We start from the raw sequence: 23191 nt of genomic DNA, 5'->3' as shown, positions 1-23191 counted from the left end.
ATTATCCTTAAATTTTTTAGGTAATAGGTGTTACAGTCCTCCTTTAGAGTTACCAGTAAACCATAAAAAAAAACCCACATCATCTAAAGAAACAAAAAAGATGCCTATCAAAAATTTGGAGAAAGGAACTATTCCACTCAAACAACTGAAATCGTCTATTTGTGCCAAGCCAAAAGAAGCATCTATTCCCAACAAAAAAAGAAGAAAGAGATTATCATATTCAAGTGATGAAAACTGTGATATAGAGCACACAGTTCCCAAAGCAAATGAACAAGAAGGTTCGTTGAAAGAAACTCCAAGAAAGAAAATTGTTGCCTGTTCTAGGTAATATCCATTATTTATACAATGTTTTTTATAATTGGTCTGATGCAATTTCAACATTTTTCCTCTTTCAGCAAAAAATACATTTTACTTACTTGATATAACCTTAATATAGCTTCGGAGCTTAAAGGCAGTTTTTTCTAGGAATTTTAAACCTGTTCACATCAGGTATTTCATTCCACACATATTCACACAGAAAAAAATGAATTACTCCTTTAAATATTGTTTAGACTAAATTTTTTTCTGTATAAAATTATAGGTTCATAGATCTAGATTGTGGAGCTGGAAGGGCTCAAGAGTTCATCTAGTCAAGTACCTTTCTTTTACAGATGAGGAAACTGAGGCCTGTGGTAGTTAAGTGACATGCCCAAGGTTCAAAGTGGTAAATAAATGGGATTTGTACCAAGATCTCTGACTCCTGGGGTAATTGATGATTTGCCTTATGAGTTATTTAAAAATATCTGACCTTAGAAATAGAGTCAAACATTGAAGCCTAGCTGTGTGATTTGTCTGTGCTCATGTAGCATATTACTGGCTCAGTCAGCTTTAGAATTCATTTCTTTTGAATCTTAATAGGTCTCCTTCGCTTAATATGTTACAGTTATGAAATTAACAGACTATGAATAACATCAATAGCTTAGTTATGTATATTTATGGAACATTTTCTTAATATATTTTTGTATGGACAGACAACTTTCATCAAAAACAGTAGATATTCATTATATGTATTTTATGTATTGGATTTCAACATAAACTTGGAAAATTTGGAAAAGTTTATTGGTGCTTTTTATTTTTTATCCAAGTTACAGTTCAAACTAAAACAGGACTGTATGAAGGATTTGATAGTTTCTGACTGTTACTTTTATATATACTAAAGGAATGCATCAAAAAATAAATACAGTAAAATAATATTTGCTGGAAAAAAGTATGTATGTATGTGTGTGTAAATAAAATCAAATTATAGAAGTACTTTTTGTGGTAGAACATCCAAAAGACAAAGACAGAAAGATATTTTTTATGTGTGTATGTGTACATATATATATAAATTCAAAATACAGCAGCACTTTTTGTGGTAGAACGAAGTGGCACATAGCAGACATTTAATAAATATTTATTGGCTAAATAATATGCATGTATACATGTGTGTATACATATAAAAATATAGCAGTATTTTTGTAGAAAAATGTGTATATGTGTGTGTCTATGTATGTATGTATAGATGTGTGTATATTTGCATGTTAACATTTGTACTTATGCACATATGTCATTTCTTTTGTTGACAATCTGGTTTTGAGCCTCTAATTCCTAAGCTTAGCTAAGCTTTTTTTCTTGTAGGCATAGTTTGTCCTCTGGCTCATGTGGAAAGCGTTTCTTGTTTTCTAAAAGTTCTGTTTAAATTATTTATGAAGTTTTTTCTTTATTAGGGTATAATTTGCCACCCTTTTGAGTCAGATCAAGTCAGAGAAGTTAAATTATGGGGGTAGGCATCTAACTTAGTCCTTACTTTTTACTGTAGAAGAACTGAAACTAGACTTCCCTTTGATAATTAGAAGAGTCACAGTTTTGGGGCTGGAACACTGTTCAGTATCATCTGGTCAAAGACCCTTATTTTGTAGATGGGAAACAGGCTCAGAGAGAGAAAGTGACCTCGTTCTGGTCTTTTAGCTATTTAGTGGCAGAGCTAAAACTAGAATCATAGGATTCATAGGATGATGATTCCATCATAGGATTTCTGACCTATTAGGACTCAATTTATCTAATTTTCAGGAAAGCTAGATGATAGATTTGAATATAGTTTTAAAAACAATATTATGATTTCCATTCAGTACAACCTTGAGAATCAGTATATTAATTCAAAACATACATTTAGTTGTTTTAATACAAAGTATTTTTAACAATATTTAAGTTAAAACTTATTTAAAAATTTTTAAAATGACTTTTATAGTTTTTCTCTTTATCTTTAAATCTTAAAAATTGTAGTTGCCAAAGTACCCTTTATAGTATTCAGAAAGAACAAGTTGTCTGAAGTTTATTCTCTCAAAGCATAGCATTTTAACAATCAAGTTGAACATATTTCTGAGGCAGTGAGCTTTAACTGTATTAAAAACTAGGAAAGGGTATATGTTGCAAGTTTTTATGTTGACCATGTATCTTGGCCTATGCTAATAGAAACAGTAAGTAATAGATTTGAAATCAGAATACCTGGGATCAAGTCTTGACCTTGACACGAACTTGCTTGAATTCGTCTTTTTATTAATAACTTCTAGATATCAGTTTTCTCATCTGTGAAAATAAATCAGTTCATGAAATAAAATTGCACACAACTTGTCCTTCTTGCTCACACCCACATCCACACCCACCCACCCACATTTTTTGGGGGTACTTATTGTATATACCCATTAGACTATTAGCTTCTTAAGGGCAAGGGATGTGTTGTTTTTGTGCCCCATTCCTTAGCACAGTACTTCGCTTATTGTAGACATTTAATATTAAATATTTCTTAAACTGACCTGAATTGAGTTTCCCTGTAAAAAACTGCCACTTTAATGGGTTATAAATGTAATGGGCCCAGAGCATTTCTAATGAAAAACTATGCAAGCAGACTAAAACCACCTGGGTAGGTTAGTTGTAAGGTTCTAGCATTCATGTTTTTTTTTTTTTTTTTACCAGATTCTGGTTTAAAATCAAATCTCTAAATATTCCTACTCTTTTGAAGATCCTGTAATCAAGACTCCTCTTTTGCTCAACTTTGATATTTAAATGAGCATAGTACCCATCATAGAGTATACTGAACACTAGTTGCCAGGAAGGAAAGGAATGAATAACATGATAAAATGTCATTTATTGTACATAGTGTAATTGCTTATTTTTATATGTATGAGCAGTTTAAAATTTGTATCTTCTCAGTACTGCAGAACCCCTTAAGGAACGTATCAATGATGTTCAACATGTTAATCCCACACCAACACTGCCAACGTCAGATTCTAAAACCTTTGAGTTTTCAACCATGGAAGAAAGGTATTGGCCACTAGATAATTAAAATTAGCCTTTCCTTTGATGTGTAATAGTATGTTTCTCTGATATAGTGAATTAAAATTGTGGTTTCATTTTTAAATGCTTTAGAGGGACTGACCAAGCTTGTCATGAGTTTTGCTGTATTAGCAAAAGATACTGGAGATTGACTAAATGTTGAAGGGAGGGAAGACAGGTTGGGTGTAAGTTGTCAAGGGGGACTGAATGTACCTAATTGAAAGAAAAGAAGGTAGAAATTGACCACATGAACCACTTGTGACCGACTCTTTAAGTTTAGAAGTTGGAATTTAGATTTTAAGCTTTATTGAATCTTTGTTTTTTAAACACTGAAGAGGTTGAAAACATGATTTTGGGGAAAACAATGTAATACATTTTTAATTTTTATGTTGTTACTATGTATTCATGGAATGCTTTAAAGCAGTGCCATTTTGTTTTAGTTAAAACCCTTAAATTTCATCTAAAAATGATAGATTATATATAAGAAATGGACTTAGTGTCAGTTCTAATTTTTCATATTAGCAATTTCAGAATTGATTTATTTTTATCATAATTTGAAATGTTCATGGATTTGTGATCTCAGTGATATGGTTACTTCTGTCATTCATGGATATCTACAACCCAACTATGGATTCTCATCCTATGCATCTCTTGTCTACATCCTTCAAAGAAGGTCCAATCTACTATATGGAACTTTGTTCTATATCTTTTGACATTTTTATGGCTACTAAGGGAACACTCAGACTTTGTATTGTGTATCTGTCACTCTTGTTATATGAATTACTTTATCCTTTCATGGTCATACATATCCCTGATTCTTCATACTGCTTTTTCCATTCAATTCTTCTTTGGCAAAGTGTTGCGGCCTGTGTGATGCCTACCATTTGTCACTCAGCTTTTTAAAAAGTAAATTAATTAATTTTTAGTTTTCAACATTCACTTCCCTAAGTTTTAAATTTTCTCCCCTCCCCAATCTGATACAATCTAATATAGGCTCTACATATATATTCTTATTGAACATATTTTCACATTAACCATGTTGTATAGAAGAATTAGAATAAATGGGAGAAACCATGAGAAAAAACAAAGCAAAACATAACAAAAGAGAAAATAGTCCGCCTCATTCTGCATTCTGACTCTATAGTTCTTTCTCTGGGTGTGGATGGCATTTTCCATCATGAGTCCTTTAAAATTATTTTAGGTCCTTGCATTGCTGAGAAGGGCTAAATCTATCAAAGTCATTCATTGCACACTGTGACTGTTTCTGTGTACAGTGTTGTCCTGGTTTTGCTCACTTCACTCAGCATCAGTTCATATAAGCCTTTCCAGGTTTTTCTGAAGTCTGCCTGTTCATCATAGTATTCCATTATATTCCATAGTATTCCATTACATTTATGTATCACAACTTGTTTAGCTGTTCCCCAATTGATGGAGATCTCCTCAGTTTCTAGTTTTTGGCCACCACAAAAAGAATTGCTGGGAATATTTTTATACACGTGGGTTCTTTCCTCATTTTTATGATCTCTAGTAATACAGCCCTAGAAGCGGTATTGCTGGGTCAAAGGGTATGCGTATTTCTGTAGCCCTTTGGGCATAGTTCCAAATTGCTCTCCAGAATGGTTGAATCAGCTCACAACTCCACCAACAAAGAATTAGTGTTTCATCTCCCCCACAGCTTCTCCAGTGTTTATCATCTTCCTGTTTTGTTATGTTAGCCAGTCTCTGACAGGTATGATATGGTACCTTAGAGTTGTTTTGATTTACCTTTCTCTAATCAATAATGATTCAGAGCATTTTTTCATGTGACTATAGATAGCCTTAATTTCTTCCTCTGAAAACTGCCTATCCATATCCTTTGACTGTTTATCGATTGGGGAATAACTTGTGTTCTTGTACACTTGACTCAGTTCTTTATATTTTAGAAGTGAGGTCTTTATCAGAGACACCAATTGTAAAAATTCTTTCCCATTTTTCTGCTTCCCTCCTTATCTTTGTTTCATTGACTTTGTACAAAAACTTGTCAATTTAATTATCAAAATTATCCATTTTGCATTTCATAATATTCTCCCTCTGTTGTTTGGTCATAAATCCCTCCATTCTCCATAAATCTGACAGATAAAATATTCCTTGTTCCCCTAATTTGTTTTGTAGTATTAGCCTTTATATCTAAATCGTGTACCCATTTGAACTTTATTTTGGTCTACGGTGTCACATGTTGTTCTATGTCTAGTTTCTGCCGTACTGTTTTCTAGTTTTCCCAGCAGTTTTTGTCAAATAGTGAGTTCTTATCCCAGAAGCTGGGGTCTTTGGGTTTATCAAATAGTAGATTGTTATAATTATTGAGTACTCTCTTGTGTACCTAACCTATTCCAGCAATCTACTTCTCTGTTTCTTAGCTAGTACCAAGTAGTTTTTATGATTGTTGCTTTATAATACAATTTAAGATCTGATATGGCTAGGCCACCTTCCCTAGCATTTTTTTTCATTTCCTTTAACCTTTTGCTTGATCTGTACTTGGTTGTTAAGAGATTGTGATATTCTGTGACTGTTCAAAGGATTGATTTTGAAAAGAAGAGCACGTTTCAAGATCCTTAAAAGTACTTCATGACTTCCCAATTTATGTTCATGAGCAATCAGTTCTCTTTTTCCTCACCAATTCTGTGTGCAGGTTCTGCAGGGTTTTTCTAAGCTGTATATGGAACAGCTCAGTGGTTTGTCCATATAGCTTCCTTAACTTAATCTGGATAATAGGTATTTTTTATTCCCATGAGTTTATGTGTGGCTAAACTCTTTTGAGTGTCCGTGCATCCAATTTAGGAGGCTTTACAATTGTTTTGGAACTTGATATTAACAGTGTAGTTCATAAATAGCAATATTTAGAGTAACTCATTCTACTGAATCTCTTTCATTTGGACTTTACATTGGAAATCCTTCCAAATAGTAGTAATCATAATTGGTGATTATAAAACCTCCCTCTTTTATTCCTCAATTAATAATCTCTGGGTCGCTGAACAAAAGTTATCTCTGCTTTTATATCTTTCAAAAAATCTTGTGTCATTTTGTAATATTCATGAGAGACATTTTGCTGGGGAAAAGTCTTTAAAAGTGACATTTTGTTCTGCAGAATCACATGCTTTTTTTTAGTCAGTAAACATAGTTGGAATAATTGTATAACTGAAAATTATGATCCATTCTGGAATAAGATTTGTGAAAGTCTTGATGTTTCCTTTTTATGTCTTCATTAAAAATGTTCTGATAATGCATTGCCAGATTATATACTTTTAGGCTTCCTTGTGTGGCCAGTGTAGTGGTGATTAAGGCTTTTTACTTAGCTAGGCTACTCCTTGTAAAGTGGTTTTAAGAACTGGGAAGACTTTGCTTTTCATCATATGGTAGAACCTACTACTGCTAGAGCCCATTCTCAGTGACATAGCCCTTAAAAATTCTTTGTAACCCCCCACAGTGTAGTGAGGCATTTGAGTAGGCATGCGTAATATAGGAGGAGGAAGGAAAGATATAAAGATAAATTAAATGTAATTAAGCTTAAAAGTGATAAAGTATGATATTTATCTGGTATGATAGTCAATTATGAAATTTTAATGCATATTTTAAAAAATGATTGTCATTTCCAAATGTTATACTACTTCCCTCTCCACAGTTCTCCAACATATACTGTTTATGTCTTTTTCAAGTTCCCTGAGTTGGTTAGTTTTGAAGTACAACCTCATAGTTGTTTTGATTTCCATTTCTCTTGTTAGTAGGGAGAATTTTGCATAAGGTTTCTGAGAATTTGTATTTCATATTCTTAAACTGCCTGTTTATAACTTTGGATCCCTTATTTCTTGGTCTTATGTTTGTATCAGTTCTCTGTATGTCTTGTATATCAGGTTTATTCAGAGATTTGCAATGTGAATATTTTTTCTAATTTAGTTTTTCTTATTCTTAGTGCATTTGTTGCAAATGATTTGATTCCTGTTATAGAAGTAAAAATATTTTTCAGCAAGTATTATTCTCTGGGCATGCTCTTAGCACTATTGATTTTTAATTTATAAGAAAAAAATTATATAATTTTCTTGGAGAGTGGAATAACTTCCGTTTTTAAGAACAGTCTGGATTTTGAGAATTCTTTTTCTTTTCCTTTTTAAAGTGGACCAGCCAGATTAAGGAGTAATGTTTTGACATCTACAAATAACAAAATCTGTGGAGAGGAACAGGAATGTGATACAAGTAAGTCAATGGTTTATTCCTTGTTTTTCTTAAATTTGTAGAGCCTCAAACAGAGAAATATTCAGTGGTGATAATAGTATCTTATATAATACCTATTATATGATCAGAGCCCATTATTAGGCTTATTTCTGCCTTCACACTATTACCTTTGGTGAGTACATCCTTCTTATGCCATCGTTTCATGTGCCTTCTCAGTGACTAACAAATCTAGATCTACAGCTGGCTTTGCCACCTTTTGCCCACCTCCTTCCATAACTTCTCAAGTTCTTGACCCTCCATTCTCAAATGCTTATTAACACCTCCTAGTTGTATATAACAAAACTCATCATCTCTACCCCAAACCTATCTTTCTATGCTTCTTTGTTTCTGTTAATGGAATTAATATTCTTCCTTTTGAATGCTACCAAATTATACTTTCTCTCATTTTCCCCAGACCCCTATCTCCTGTCATTCCTGTTTCTAATCACATTATATAATCCATTACACTTCTACTTCTATATCAATCTGTTTAACATATCTATTCTTTTCTATTTTCACTATTTCCTTAGTTCATGTCCTCATTACCTCTCCCTTGTACCTGTATAACAACTTTCATTTTCTTTCCACTTCAGTCTATTTCAATCACTCATGTTAAATCACCCTTAAAATTTTTTTAAGCTGAACTAACAAACAGTTCTATCTATAAAGAAAAAGAAAGATTATCTAAGAACTATACTGGTATTAGCTTTTTTTAAACGAAGTATGATTTATTTGTTTACATATATATGTATGTATATCTCTAAATAAAATGTAACAAGCTAGTGACAGTACTGTTCAATTTCTATCCCTTTTTTATACATTTTTATGTTGTGGAGGGGGTGGTGATATATTTTTCTTTGACTTCCTTGAGATCAGGGACTGTTTTTTTGCCTTTTCTTTGTATCCCTAGCAATTAGTACAGTGCCTTGAATGTGGTGTAGGCACTTAATAAATGCTTATTGACTTGATTATTTGACATTTTAAAAATTTTGCATTAATACTCTCTTTTTTCTGATCTGTGTCACTAATCATTGTGATCACAATCTGCAGAATTAGATCATCTGCCTTGTAAAATGAACATATATAATCCAGCTATACAGATTATAAGATCATAGGTCCATAGACCCTAGAAGGGTCTATAGAGGTTGTCTAGACCAGTGTACACACACATATACACATACATATATATCTATAAAACTTGTGGTTTTCTAAGTCACTATACAGTCCTCACAGATCCTTATGCATGGTTTAATGGCCTTCTTTTGTGTTTGTGTTTCATAGCATTTGTCTAGACCAGAGGTTCCCAAACTTATTTGGCCTACTGTCCCCTTTTAAAAAAAAAAAATTACTCAGTGTCATGGAAATCTATTTTCTTTAATCCTATAAAAGATTTTTTAAAAAAATTTTTATAATTTAAAAAAAGTAAAATGTTTTTTAAAAAATGATGCATTTTAAATTTAATAATTTACTGTAAATTTTTTTTGTATTAAAATTTCAATGATGCAATCTTGTGTCATGTAACCATATAGTATTGTAAACAAGTTATTATGCTCACATATTCCTGCTGATGATTATTGGACTTCCCAACAATACATGACTCGCTTGCCTGCCAGTTGGTAAACTTGCATTTTGTGTGTTTATTTGGAAAATAATATAATCACTATGACTTTAACTCTTATTACACAACAGATGAAACATGTACGAATGGTTTTTCAAAATTCTCTTATGCTTCCACCACCTCCTTATTTTATACAAATGCCGCCCCCCCCCCCCCCCATTGCACCCAAGGCTACTTAACCCCCCCTTTCTTCTGCCCCTATTTCTTCAGTGCCCCTCAGGGGGCAGTATGACCCACTTTGTGAACCTATAATCTAGAGACCAATTCCCTCATTTTATACCTGCAGAAACCAAGGCCTAGGGAGATTAAGTGACTTGCTGAAGATCACCTATATATAATAAAAATCAGAGGCTAGATCTGAACCTAGGTCCTTTAACTTTAGAGCCAGTGCTCTTTTGCTTGTACTACAACTAGGTAAAGCATATAATTCTTGTCTGTGCTTTTCCATAAATCTTTCACAAAATTCAGATCTGATAATGACATTTCCCCACTTTTAAACATTCAATGGCTTTCCCATTGCCTGCTGTATTGAGGCCAGATCACTTAATTTATATCCCTTCACATTTTCTTCGTTTCATTATAACTTGACAAATACTAAATTTAATCAAGATAGTACCAGTATTTCTTGGATGATAGTCACTTACACCACTCTTTGTGTGAAAGTCATTGGTGGGAATGTGTTTCAGGCCATTTTTCTTGACTATAGTTCTTTGCATCTGACTTTGGATCATCAATTTAGATTTTCTGGAGATTGTGGTATTCCATTACTGATAGCCATACAGCATCATTGAGGAGACTCTCTGGAGTTAAAAAAAATGGGAGCAGCTCAAGATCATACCAAGTGATCTGTAGCTTCTCTAGTGCAATCCAACTTAGTTTCTTTCTCCTATTCAAGAGATATAATGATAATAATAATGACAATCACCATAACAAGAACCAGCATTCATATGGCACTTTAAGGTTTGCAAAGTGCTTTATAAATATTTCATTTTATTCCAAAAACTGCCCTGGGAGGTAATTGCTATTATTATCCCCATGTTACAGATGAGGAAATTGAGACAGACAAGTGAAGTCACATAGACTTGGTCACAAAGACATGGTCACATAGCTATTGAATGTCTGAGGCAGGATTTGAACTCAAGTCTTCATGTCTTCCAATTCCCATACTCTATGCATTATGCCACCTAGCTGCCTCAGTATATACTGAGAAACTAATTCAATTGAATTACCCATCCAGTTGAATGCTACAGTTTTCAGGTTTTGTTTTTCCTGGGTGATTTTTTTTTGGTCAATCTCCTTTGAACAAATGTGAATTTCATTTAATTGACCTTGTAGAATTGTGGGGCTTTGTTCTGATTTCATTGTGTCATCTGCAGTTATGAGCATTTGGTGGACTTCACCCTTGTGGAATAGTGCATAGGATACTGGACACAGACTCAGGAAGACCCTGTTTCAAATCTTGTCTTAGACAGTTATTAACTGGTGAAGTTGGGTACCTCTTTTATGTTTTATGCTTCCTTTGGTACTGCTAATCATTTGATTATTATTGAACAAAACTGTCTCTTTGATTTCATCTATGAAGGAAATGTGGATCATCTTAACATATGTACAAAAGGCTTTATTGGAGATGAATCTTTGGACTGCCTTATACTGTACTGAGTCAAATGCTATTTTTATGATCGTGAAAGAAAAACTTCTGTACTCTGTTTTAGCCAAAATCTCTTAGAGATAATTTGCTGATACACAAATATTTCTACTGAAGTTAAGAGCTGGAAAGGACCTTAGAGGCTAATAGTTCAGCCTCCTCTTTTCATAGATGGCATTGTCTAGAGAGCTAAAGTTACTCACCAAGGGTCACGCAGTAAGAAAGTATTTCCGACAGTATTCGAACCTGAAATTGGGAGCCAGGTCTTTCTGACTGCAAGTATAGCACTTTATCCACTAACTAGATTAGGCTGTTCTGCATTAAAAGGGCATAGTTTCCCCTGCTAAATTGAATTGTTTTTCCTCCAAGTAATTTCCTATGTTTTTTAGTAATTCTAAGTAAAAAGACAAAATATACACACATACATAGTACGTTCATGTTCATATGCTACTTTAACTGACACGCACACGCAATATAGCCATGTATGTGTATATATGTATGTATGCATATGTAATACACATGTGCGTATACATATGTCTTTAGTGGTTTACATATCTTGGAAAATAAATACTTACTAGAGAAATTTGATAAAACAATTTTTTCCCCATTCAGCTGCTTCCTTTCTTAACCTTGGTGCAGTAATTTTGAGTGTAAACTTTTCTCTTTCATATAATCAAGTTATCCACTTTGTCTTTTATAATTTTCTATATCCCTTTTGTGATCAGGAACACATCTTTTGCTCATAGCTCTGAGAAGTATATGCTCTTCTTTTCCAATTTATTTATTATAAAATCTTTGACAAGTTCACATTATCCATTTACAGTGAATTGTAGAATATGGTATAAGATGTTGGTCTAAGCCTAAGTTCTTCCAGACTGCTCTCTAGTTTTTCAAACAATTTTTGTAAAGTAGGAAGTTCTTTTCTAAGCATTTTATATTTTCTGTTTCGTTGAACACTGGGTTATTGTATTCTTTTGTTTTTTATTGTCCCTTGAATGTTTCTAGTTGGTTCCATTGTTCTATTTTTCAGGCAATAGCAAGTTGTATTGATGATTACTTCTTTATCAGAACCTTTATGGAACCATTCAAGGGTATTTTTCCCCTCTCTCTGATTACTGGGATCCTCCCAGAACCTCAATTTTTAGAGGGCTCCTAGGCTGGCCATCTCTTCATTTTCCATCAGATTGATTACCCCTGGACTTTTCCATCATGCACTCTCACAGGGTAACTTCTACCCACTCCCCTTCCCAGCTTCTTTTTATATACTGTCAAACCCCTAGAGGACAGAGGCCTTTCTTTCTTTTTGCTTGTATTTCTATTCCCAGCTCCCAGTTGTTAAGGGCCACCAAGGAAAACAAATGCAGGATGGAGTATTTTTGTTATGTTTTATAGATTTGAGAAAGGATAGAAAAGGGACAGAAAAAGGATTATTTATACTAAGGAAGAAATGAGGAAGGAGTAGGAGAAACTTAGTACTTGTATAATTGATATAGTCTATAAGAATAGACTCTATTCCTCTGGCAAAATGCCAAAGGATAGTGAAGGCTTAAGGAATCTCTGGAACCTCACTTTGAATCAGAGAAAGGAATGGTGAATATTTATAGAGCTTGGTATAGAAATACATTAATATATTAAACCAAAAGGAAAATGGGCATCAATAAGGAAAAAGAGGATTTAAGAAGGACAGTAGAACTGGTAAGCAAATAATCACAAGCAAAACACTATCTTCTAAAAGTAGATCATGGAGATGGATCAAAAGAAAAATAAGGTACAGGAAACAGATCGGTCTCTTGACTAGAGGAAGAAAAGGAGGGGCATAGGAATGGATTTCTAGTGTTGAGCTTGCTCTTGTCTTATTTGGATTGGGCCACAGAGAGGAAAAGTACTATAAGATTGTGGGAAATATGCTATTAATAACTAGTGTGAATGAATGGGATGAACTCAGTTCATGAAATAGAAACATAGCCTGGATTAGAAAGCACGATAAGAAATATTTGCTTACAAAAATGCATTGAAAACATAAGGATTTATGCAGTTTAAAATTAGGGGTTCTAGTATAACTTATTATGCTTCAGATGAATAAAGAAAAAATCAGTGGTAGAGCAATCATGATCTGAGAAAAGGCATTAGTAATAATAACTATAAAAGAGGTGAGCAGGGAAACTGCATTCTACTTAAAGGCACCAGAAATGTATGCATCAGATGGCATATAGCATCTAAGTACCTAAAGGAAAGGGCAGCTAGGTGGTACAGTGGATAGAGCACCAGTGCAGGAGCCAGGAGGACCTGAGTTCAAATCTCACCTCAGACACTTGACACTCACTAGCTATGTGACCTTAGGCAAATCACTTATCCCCAATTGCCTCATCCTGGGTCATCTGCATCATCCTGATGAATATCTGGTCACTGGATTCAGATGGCTCTGGAGGAGAAGTGAGGCTGGTGACCTGCATAGGCCTCCCTCACTCAAAACAAAGTCAAGTGCAAGTCATTGTCATCATTTCTCTGATGACATGGTCTTCTTCAGCAACGAAGGATGAACACACACACGAAAGGAAAAGTTAATTTTATTACATAGTTTATAGACAGAAATATTTTAATAGTTGGGAATCTCAATATGGAAGTTTTAGAATTAGATAAATCTAAAAAAAAGAAAAAAGTTAAAGACCTAAATAAAATTTTAGAAAAAGTGGGTATTATAAATCTCTGGTGATTATTGAATGTTAACAGAAAGGAATGTATTGGCTACACACAAAAAAATATCTCTTAGACAAATATAGAAAAGCAGAAACGTTAAACACATCTTTTATTGACTGTCACAACTGAAAAATTTTAATCAATGTAAGTTATTTTAAGAAAGTATTAAAATTAAAATAGTGACATCCTAAAGAATTAGTGGTTCAAAGAAAAAATTAAAGTAGCAGTAGACAGTTTTCTCAAAGAAAGAAGACTCTGAGATAACATCAAAGTTTTGAGTTTTATGTAGCCAAAGGGGCCCTTCGGGAGTAATTTCATATTTTTAACTTTTTTGGGGGGATGTAGGATGTGGGGAGGCAGTGGGGTTAAGTGACTTGCCCTGGGTCATGCAGCTAGTAAGATCTGAGGTCATATTTGAGCTCAGATTCTCTTGAATCCACACCTAGTGCTCCATCCCCACCTAGCTGCCCTGAAACTTCATATTGTTAAACACTTTCATCCATACCAGAGAGAAAGAACAATAATAAAAAAAGGATAATAAACTAGAAAAAGAATAAATTTTTAAAAAACAACTTAATGCAAAAATGACAGTTCTATAAAGGAAGAGAAAAATTTAAAGACAAAAAGGTGTTCAATTGATAAACATTTTTTAAAAGACAATAAAATAAACTTTTAGATAACTATCACCCCAAGGAGAGGAAAAATATTGCCAATTAAAAAAGGAAACTCATAACATGAAAAAGGAATAAAGGAAATTATTAGAAACTAGTTAAATGCTAGTAAAAATTATAACTTAAATGGATGAATATTCTCAAAAATATAAAATACTCATATTACCAGAACAATGAATATAGAATTTAAATAATTAAATCTTAGAAAAAGAAATAAACAAACTCATGGAGGAAAAAAACAAACTAGGACCAATTGTATTTACAGATGAATTCTATCAGACATTCAAATAAAAATTAACATCAATTTAACATAAATTGTATGCAAAAGTAGGCATAGTGGCAAAAATGGCATCCTAAATTGCTGTGAGACAAATGTGAACCTGATATAGTGGGTACAGATTATTTGGGACAAATGGTTTGTAAATGGTTTCATTTTATGATAGTAATGGTTTTTGTTTTTTGATTTTTTTGTGTGTGTGATTTTACACCCACTAGACTGACTCAGAACATCTGTTCTTGACCAAGTGAAACTCAGTTAATGAGCTGGTTTCCCAGTAATCATCAAAACAAGTTAGTATTGGTTGAAATTAGGGAAACTGGTTAATTGAATAGATTAAGATATATAAGATTCAGAAGCAATTGAACACAGTAGCATAATGTTAATAAACCCTAGTGCACTATCAGGGCAAGAATTCACTCACATTGGACAACTACAGAAAAAATTGGAAAGGAGTCTAGGGGAAATTAAATTTATATCAACATACCATGCCACATAAAACAGTAAGCCTCAAAGTATATATATGTGTCCTAAACATAAAAAGGGAAGACCATAATCAAATGAGAGGAAAATTTCACTGGTACAGATGGGGAAACGTTCATAACCAAAGCTTAGATGGGAGTAAAAACATGAATAGTTTTGTACATAAACTTGAAAACTTTTTACTCAAGCAAAATCAGCATAGTTAATTTGAAAACACTTATCTTGCAAAACTGTTTGTGGCAAATATTTCTAACATAGGTCTGATGTCAGAGATGTACAGGGAATTCATGCAAATGTAAAAGAACAAGAGCCATTCCTCAATAGATATGGTTAAGGATTAGAACATTATATCTTTCTTTTTTTTTTAAATTGAATTATTTTATTTGTTTTCAGTGTTCGACAATCACTTCCATATATCTTAGATTTTTTTCTACTCTCTCCCTACTCCTTCCCTGAGTTGGTGTACAATCTTATATAGGTTCTACAGATACATTCCTATTAAATGCATGTTGCATAGAAGAATTAAAATGAATGGCAGAAACCATAAAAACAAAACATAATACAAAAGAAAATGGTCTGTTTCTATGTGCCATCCAGTTCCATAGTTCTTTCTCTGGATATGGAAGGCATTTTACCCCAAGAGTCCATTGGAAATTTTTGAAGTCCATGCATTTCAATGAAGTACTAATTCTACCAGAAGAACATGTATCTTTCAAGGGAAGAAATCTGAGCTATACATAATTATGGAGAAAAAATATTACAAATAAATGATAGGAGAAATCAAAATTAGAATGTCTCTTGAGTGTTTACTTCATACCTCCTCCCAGTTTGATTTTTTTTTTTTTTGGTTAAAGGGGCCATCCCGTAAGTAACTTAAAGAAGCCTATTCATTGAATGTGTATCTCACTCAAAGTGAGAATGTGATAAGACCTTAGCCTGAAAGGGACAGGGTCTCACATTGCATCCTGCGCCATCTCCCGTCATCCTGATGAATATCAGGCTATTGGACCTGATAGTCCAGTATGGCTCAGGAGAAGAAAGTGAGGAAAGTGAGCCCTCCCTCGCTCAAATCAAAGTCAAGTGCAAGCCATGTCATCATCTTGATGTCATGGTCCTCTTCAAGAGTGAAGGACAAACAACAACAGTTTCACACCTAAATCTGGCAATGATGACAAGGTTAATGACAGTTGTGGGTGTTGAGGGAAGAACTCTAATGAACTGTTGCTGGAGCTTTGAATAGATCCAACCATCTTGGAAAGCAGTTTGGAACTGTCCCTGCAAAGTCATTAAGTTGTATATACCCATTCTCTTTGTGTTTTTAATATTTTCAAAATTAGATTTATTCCAATTAATAGAAATAATTTTTTCCTTCCCATTCCCTCCCTATCCACAAAAATTGGGAGAAAAAAGAAAAAACCCACAAATCTTTGGAAAAATATGCATAAAGGAAACCAAATTTCCTCATTGGGCATGTTCAGAACATATATTTTGTACTGTTTTGTACTAAATCCATTACACATTGTTAGGTGGTGAGTAGCATGCTTCATCATTAGTTCACTGGTATCATGGTTAGTCACTGTATCAAAGTTTTTAAATCTTTCAAAGTTGCTTGTCTTTACAGTGAAGAAATTAATTTTCAAGGAGATATTTGAAGACCTATGTGGAATAACTGAAGTTTTGACTCCTTCTTGTCCAAAATATGTAACTTTATTTCCTTTTGTTTTTGTTGAACATCTGTAAATAGACCTTCCTGACAAAATGCCATGTGTTCGTCGCAGTACAAGAATGAAAATGAAACCTTTGGAGTACTGGAGAGGAGAGCGAGTAGACTCTGAAGGCATGTATAACTTTGATTGGAATGTATTTTATTCCATTTTAAGAGGAATCATAAGATCTTTTGTGTTTTTTATTTCTATACATTCTACTGAATCTCAGGAAAGAAGGCATGAGAAATGTTTAACAATAGAAAAGTAGTTTATGAACCTGTCTCTACCCACATACTTCTCCTTTTCTCTCTTTCTTCTGATCTTCTAGTGATTTTCGATAATAAAAATAATTTATTTTAATTTTATAAGTAATTGTAAAAATTACATAGTGAGGACTGAGGTTGAAATTAACGATCAGCCTTCCTTGTTTATTTTAGGTGAATTTGCAGTCAGTGGAACAGTATCTAATGACAGAGTTTCACCCAGAAAGAAGTCTAATGGAAAAAGAGAAAAAGTTAATACAGGTTCTTGTGAAGATGAGCAAAGTATGACCTTAATTGTTTGAATTTTTTGTTTTATTTTGAAATTTAATATTAGAATTTCGATAAATTCTTTTGAATATTTTGAAATGTACCCTTTAACCTTGTAGGAATAATTGTCAAAATGCCTAAAACTCTTAGAAGAGTGTCTGATACCTAGTAGGTACAATATAAATGCTTATTCCCTATCCTTCTTCCCCTTCTTTAAATAATTGTATAACAAAAAGGTTGCTGGATTTGGAGTCAGAAGATTTGGGTTTGAATCTTAGCTCTGCGACTTCCTGCCATTGTGACTTTTTTGCCTTTCCTCATCTTTAAAAAGGGAAGGTGGAAATATATGAGGAGATAGCATCATAAAATGTGAAGAATGTTGGCTTTGGAGTCAGAGGACATGAGTTTGCTATCTAAATCTGTCACTTAATACCTTGACCTTAACCTTAAAGTCACTTGATCTCTTTTATTCTCAGCTTCTTTATCCTTAAAATTGGTTGTGATCAGGGGTTTGTAACTGTTAGTCCAGTGAACTTGGTTTTTAAACTATTTTGATAATTATTTTTTATCCTTTGGAATCTTCTGTTTTAAATACTTAACATTATTCTGAGAAGTGGTCTGTTAGGCTTCACTAGAGTGTCAGAAGGTGTCATCAATACAATTTGAGAACACTTGCACTAGGTAGGTAAGTAGTTAGATAGACAATACATTTATTAACTGCTTGCTATGTACCAGGAATTGTGCTAAGTGCTAGGAATACCTCTAAAAACCAACAAGTTAGTCCTTGCCTTCAAGGAGCTACCATTATAATGGGAAAAGATAGTAACATAATAAAGGCTAGGTTGGGAATGGAATGGGAAGGAAAGGCAGTTATGAAGAGGCATGATGTGGATATAGAAAGTATCATGGTGGCCTAATTCCTAGCTAAATAAAACAAAAAAACTTAATTGTTTAAGCTAAGATTACATTCAGCTCTTAAGTTTATGAACCTATGAACCCTTAGAAATTTGCAATATTAAATCTTCTCTGAGACTTAGTTGCTTCAACTGTAAAATGAAGGGATAACATCCCTTTCCAGCTCTGATTCTATGTAGTGCCAATGTGATATTCAGTGCCTACTGTAGCCATGAATATCCCGGCGTAGTTCTGAATAATGAAAAACAGCAGATTCTCCACATGGAAGACAGATCCAGAACATTTATTCATGACACCAGAAAGCCAAATCCGTCACAGCAACAAAAATATATACACAATAACTGTGCAGAGGACACCACCATCCCCACCCAGGCCTTCCCCCTGGTAGGCTTCTCACAAACCAGTTCCCTTAAACAAATCACAAACAGGTTCCTTTAAACAAAATGCCCTTCTCTCACTCACAGCCAGCTGTGGACTTGCCTGTATCCTTCAGTTCTGACTGCTCTCCCAATAACTTCCTCTCAGTTCTGCTCCACCCTTCCTGTTCCACCTATTTAGCAAGCTCCTCCCACCACATGTGACTTTCAGGTGATTTAAACAGGTCACATGGGCCTATTAATGAATGGGAAAGATCTTACCATTTAAATCACTATTACATTTGACCCCAAGATCTTTCATATTCATTACATAGGTTGGTGGGGCAACTAGTATTAATAGAATTATAACAGGGATAACAGGAAGTAAACATAAAAATATCTTAGGCGATTGGTGTCAGCAGAACTTTACAATAATATAACAGGATCACATAAAATAAGCACATAAAACAATATCCTAGGGTGGGGCTTGAGCATAAGCACCTCATCATTCCCCCTTTAAACAAATGGGGCCTAAAATCTTGGGATAAGGGAAGAAAGTCTCTTCTTTTATAGCTACTTCTTGCTGAAACTGGATGTAGAGCTGTCCCTGCCCCAAGAGGTCCCATGCAAGAGGTCAGTTCTTTAGCTGGCATCCAGAGCCTGGTTGATGCTGGGTCCAGAGGTCACACATCACAGTTGTGGACGGGGTGACATCTGGCTTAAGCAATCAGGCATCTGCAGGTAGAGGGGACTAATAAGTCTGCAGAAAACGAATCTAGTAAACAAGTTTAACAGACAAAAAACCAAAAAGAAATAAGGAGACAGTAATCAGAAGCAGAGTAGATAGAGGATCAGCTGTGCTTCTGGAGTCCATGTACCCACTGTTATAACCCCATTCATAGTATTATCCAGTTATGGTATTATCCTTCCCTTGTGCTGTAATTTCCATAGCCTTTGGAGCATCATCTGGCTTCCATTTTACCTGTACTGTAGCTTCTAATCTTATTCTGTCAGTAGAACCCAATCCTTTGGGTGAACCTACTCAAAATATGTGATCTCTTGCTGAGTAAAATCCTCCACTACCTCCCCAAACACTGTGGGGACTTCCTGGTTCTGGCAGGCATTTGGGCCCCAATCAAACCCAGCCTGTGCAAGGGCTGCATTGACTTCCTCTTGTTACTTTTTTTGCTTCTTTTTGTGAGCTAAATTGACAACAACTTTTTGTTCTACCACCTGAGACTTTCTCGCTTGTTCTTTCTTTTTTTAGTTTTAATTTTTAATCACAAATGAAATCAACAATCTTGTACGTGCCTACTTCTTGTCTCTGAATACTATATGAACTAATGTTACCTAGGAATTAAAACTTACCTAGGAAGTGAAATTTACTTAAGTCAGTTCCTCAATCTTTAAAAATACACAACAGTGATAGCACAATTTAAGACAATTTGAGAAAAGCAAAATGCTTGTTTTTTCCTTAGGAAGCAAGAATAATTTCTTGTCATCATCCAGTATCAAAAATATTTCACAATTTGGTTTATCTTTATCTAAGGGTAAAATTAATCCCTCTTACACCTGGATGAGTTGGAGTTTTTTTAGTATTCAGTAATTCCAAAAGCAGATCTGTCTAAATTTAGATTGAGTATGCCAGCAGAGTATCCATAGCTAGGTGCTAATACAAAATATGTTAGCATACTGGCTGAAGACCACATATTAACAAAAAGAGATTAATATAAAATGTTTGCCAACATCGTTCTTAGAAGTTTTGTCAATTTCCTGTGTAGTAAGAGACCCTATTGATTCTTGAATATTTATCATATTCATTTTGAAGAAGCAAATATCAATATCTGTTTTCAAGGTGTTTTCCAATTTCATTTTTTAGCTTTCTAAAATGTAAAAGATTTTCCCATCCCTTTCAAGCATTTGTTCCTTCCCATGAATTTTCATTTGCATAACAAATTTTGTTACCTTTGACAAGTGACATATCTACCTGCGTCTGTGATGATGACAGATTTTCCACTCTTCATTTAAAAGCTTCATCATTTCCTGTGATGAAATTCCTTTTGCTTCCATAGTGTGTTCAGAAATAAAAATATAACCTGAGCGAGGTTTTTTTGGGCTTTCCAAAGATGGTTAATTATCTTTATTTTGCTTTATTATTTCCTTTGTAACCTTTGTTCCATACTTCTCTTCTTTCAAAATAATTATTTTATTTTATTTTTTCCTGATTAGGATTGAACTCTTCTTTATATTTAAAGGCCTCTTCTTTTTGTATTCAAAAATCTGCCTGGGTACTACCGCTTCTCCATTTACTTTTGTCTATGATTCTGGAAACTCCCTCCATGCATCATCAGCCTCTGAATTATCTCAAGGTTTTTCAAATCTGGATTTTGTTCTTTGAGCATGGGCCCACGTTCTATGCTGAAATGAATGTATGAAGACAAGGTCTTCTTTGGAGCATTGGATCAAGGACAGTCCATTTCTATCCACTGATAAGAACTACACGTCGGGGCTGGGAGGGCAACAGCCTGGCCCAGGGCCCTCACCCCCTAGCCCTCAAAGCCATAGTCTGGCCTCCTCCCTTTCCTCCCTCAGCCCCTAGCTTGCTCTAAAGGAGAGTTTGAATGTAAGGAAAGCATAAAAAACTTCTCATGAAAACCAACCTAACTCCCTTTCCATCTGAGCTTTCTCTTCCAGCAGCTTGTCTCTGCTTTTATACATAATTTGATAGCTTGTTAGCAAGGCCCAGCCTCTCTTGCACAACCCTGCCATTTATTTCCCCTGTTCTATTAGTATTCCTTGCAAACATCTTTCTAAATCTCTAGGTTCACCCTTCTTTAGTCTTTGTTCCCAGTTTTCACAGAACCCTGTGGATTTAGCCCATTCTCTTGCTAGGGAGGAATAAGGCAAATCCTCCCATTCTGGGATATACATTTCTTCTTCCGAAGCCTTCTTGCCTCCAAATAGAGGTCTGATATTTCGCAATCCCATCCCCATCCCCATTTGTAGTGCCAGTGTGATATTCACAGTGCCTACTATAGCCATAAATATCCCTGCATAATTCTGAATAATACAAAGCAACAGATTCTCCACATGGAAGACAGATCCAGAACCTTTATTCATGACACCAGAAAGCCAAATCCATCACAGCAACAAAAATATACACAATAACTATGCAGAAGACACCACTATCCCCACCTAGGCCTTCCCCCTGGTAGGCTTCTCACAAACCAGCTCCCTTAGACAAATCACAAACAGGTTCCTTTAAACAAAATGCCCTTCTCTCACTCAGAGCCAGCTGTGGGCTTGCCTGTATCCTTCAGTTCTAACTGCTCTCAATAACTTCCTCTCAGTTCTGCTCCACCCTTCCTGCTCCACCCATTTAGCAAGCTCCTCCTACCACATGTGACTTAGGCTTTCAGGTGATTTAAATGGGTCACATGGGCCTATTAATGAATGGGAAAGATCTTCCCATCTAAATTACCATTACATCCTGTTATGTCACATTTGCTGCCAAGGAGTCAGTTTTTCCATGTAGATAACTTTGTACATAATTTAATCCCTGTAAGTATAAAAACTTTTAGCACCTTTTGCTTAAAACTTTTGAAAATATATTATACTTGTTCTTGCCTTAAGAGGTATATTGAACATAATTTAAATGATTTTTGATAACACAGGTTCATGATTATAAACTTCAGTCCTTATACTGTGTTTGGATAGGAGCTATTAAGGCGCTAAATGGCTCAAGATTGGAACTTTTCCTATTTTCTTCCTTATTGTCAGTTTGTAAGTTTATGCTTGTACCTGCTAGCATTCCTGCTTCTAGCAGTAACTCATTTTCCCTTCTTCCTTGTAATCTACAGCATCTAGTCCACTATGGACTGGGAAACCAGATAAACAATTTTATTAGAATGGTGTCTAAAGTAAATATAAATTGGCTTAAGGGGTTTTTCCTATGAATTTGAGCTTCAGTGTAGGGTCTTTGTGACATGTATTTTGACTCTGTAGTGTTTATTTTTCTTACTCTCAAGTTTTCATTAACTGTCTTCTAATAATTGAAGTCTAGTAACTCATTCAGATAAGTGAATTATGTTCCATTTTTGTTTCTTTGATTTTTTACTTATATTTTTGGAGCTCCATCTCATTTGTAGTGAATGAAAATAACCCTCTATTTGTAACATTAAAAACATCTTTAAAGATAGTTTGGAAAGTTCAAATGGTGTTACCCTTTTCATTTTAACTCCTTCTTGTTATCTGATTCTTAGTAAAATACTTTCATTTTTGGTATTAGGAAAAAAAATTGTGGAATTTTGGAACTGGAAATGATTTTTAAGAGTTCATAATATCACATCCTCTCATTTTACAACTGGGTAAACTAAGATCTGGAGAAGTTAAGTGAATTACCCATGGCCATTTAGTTAGCCAGTTAGAGAGTCAAGACTAAAATATAAGTTTCCTGGTTTCAGTCCAGTAATCTTTTTTATTTTGTTATTTTTTTAATTAAATTTATTTATTTTAAGTTTTCAACATTCATTTCCACGAAATTTTGAGTTCCAAATTTTCTCTCCATCTCTACCCTCCCCCCACCCCAAAACACCATGCATTCTAATTACCCCTACCACCAATCTGCCCTCCCTTCTAACATCCCTCTCTTCCCTTATCCCCATCTTCTCTTTTGTCCTGTAGGGTAAGATAAATTT

At 34.4% G+C, this 23191-nt stretch overlaps 1 protein-coding gene and 1 pseudogene across 12 annotated transcripts in view; one reads left to right on the top strand and one right to left on the bottom strand.

The window, feature by feature from the left end:
- Nucleotides 1–23191, top strand: part of CENPC (centromere protein C) — a 69171-nt gene that overhangs the window by 31915 nt on the left and 14065 nt on the right. For 11 of the 12 annotated variants that reach the window (XR_011969653.1, XM_072620897.1, XM_072620893.1 and 8 more), the window contains 5 exons: nt 21–324; nt 3229–3339; nt 7499–7578; nt 16732–16824; nt 17131–17238. Coding sequence is in view for 11 of the 12 variants with exons in the window: in XM_072620897.1 (XP_072476998.1) it covers nt 21–324; nt 3229–3339; nt 7499–7578; nt 16732–16824; nt 17131–17238 (696 nt within the window). In the remaining variant the exon portion in view is untranslated. The remainder of the gene's footprint in view (nt 1–20; nt 325–3228; nt 3340–7498; nt 7579–16731; nt 16825–17130; nt 17239–23191) is intronic. The other variant, XM_072620896.1, reaches the window with a different exon arrangement.
- Nucleotides 20407–20956, bottom strand: LOC140510810 (transcription factor A, mitochondrial pseudogene; annotated as a pseudogene).

The sequence above is a fragment of the Notamacropus eugenii genome, chromosome 6 (genome assembly GCF_028372415.1).
Source record: "Notamacropus eugenii isolate mMacEug1 chromosome 6, mMacEug1.pri_v2, whole genome shotgun sequence".
In the NCBI taxonomy this organism is placed as follows: domain Eukaryota; kingdom Metazoa; phylum Chordata; class Mammalia; order Diprotodontia; family Macropodidae; genus Notamacropus; species Notamacropus eugenii.
The sequence above is the reverse complement of the archived record's forward strand: the minus strand, read 5'-3'. Positions and strand labels throughout refer to the sequence as shown.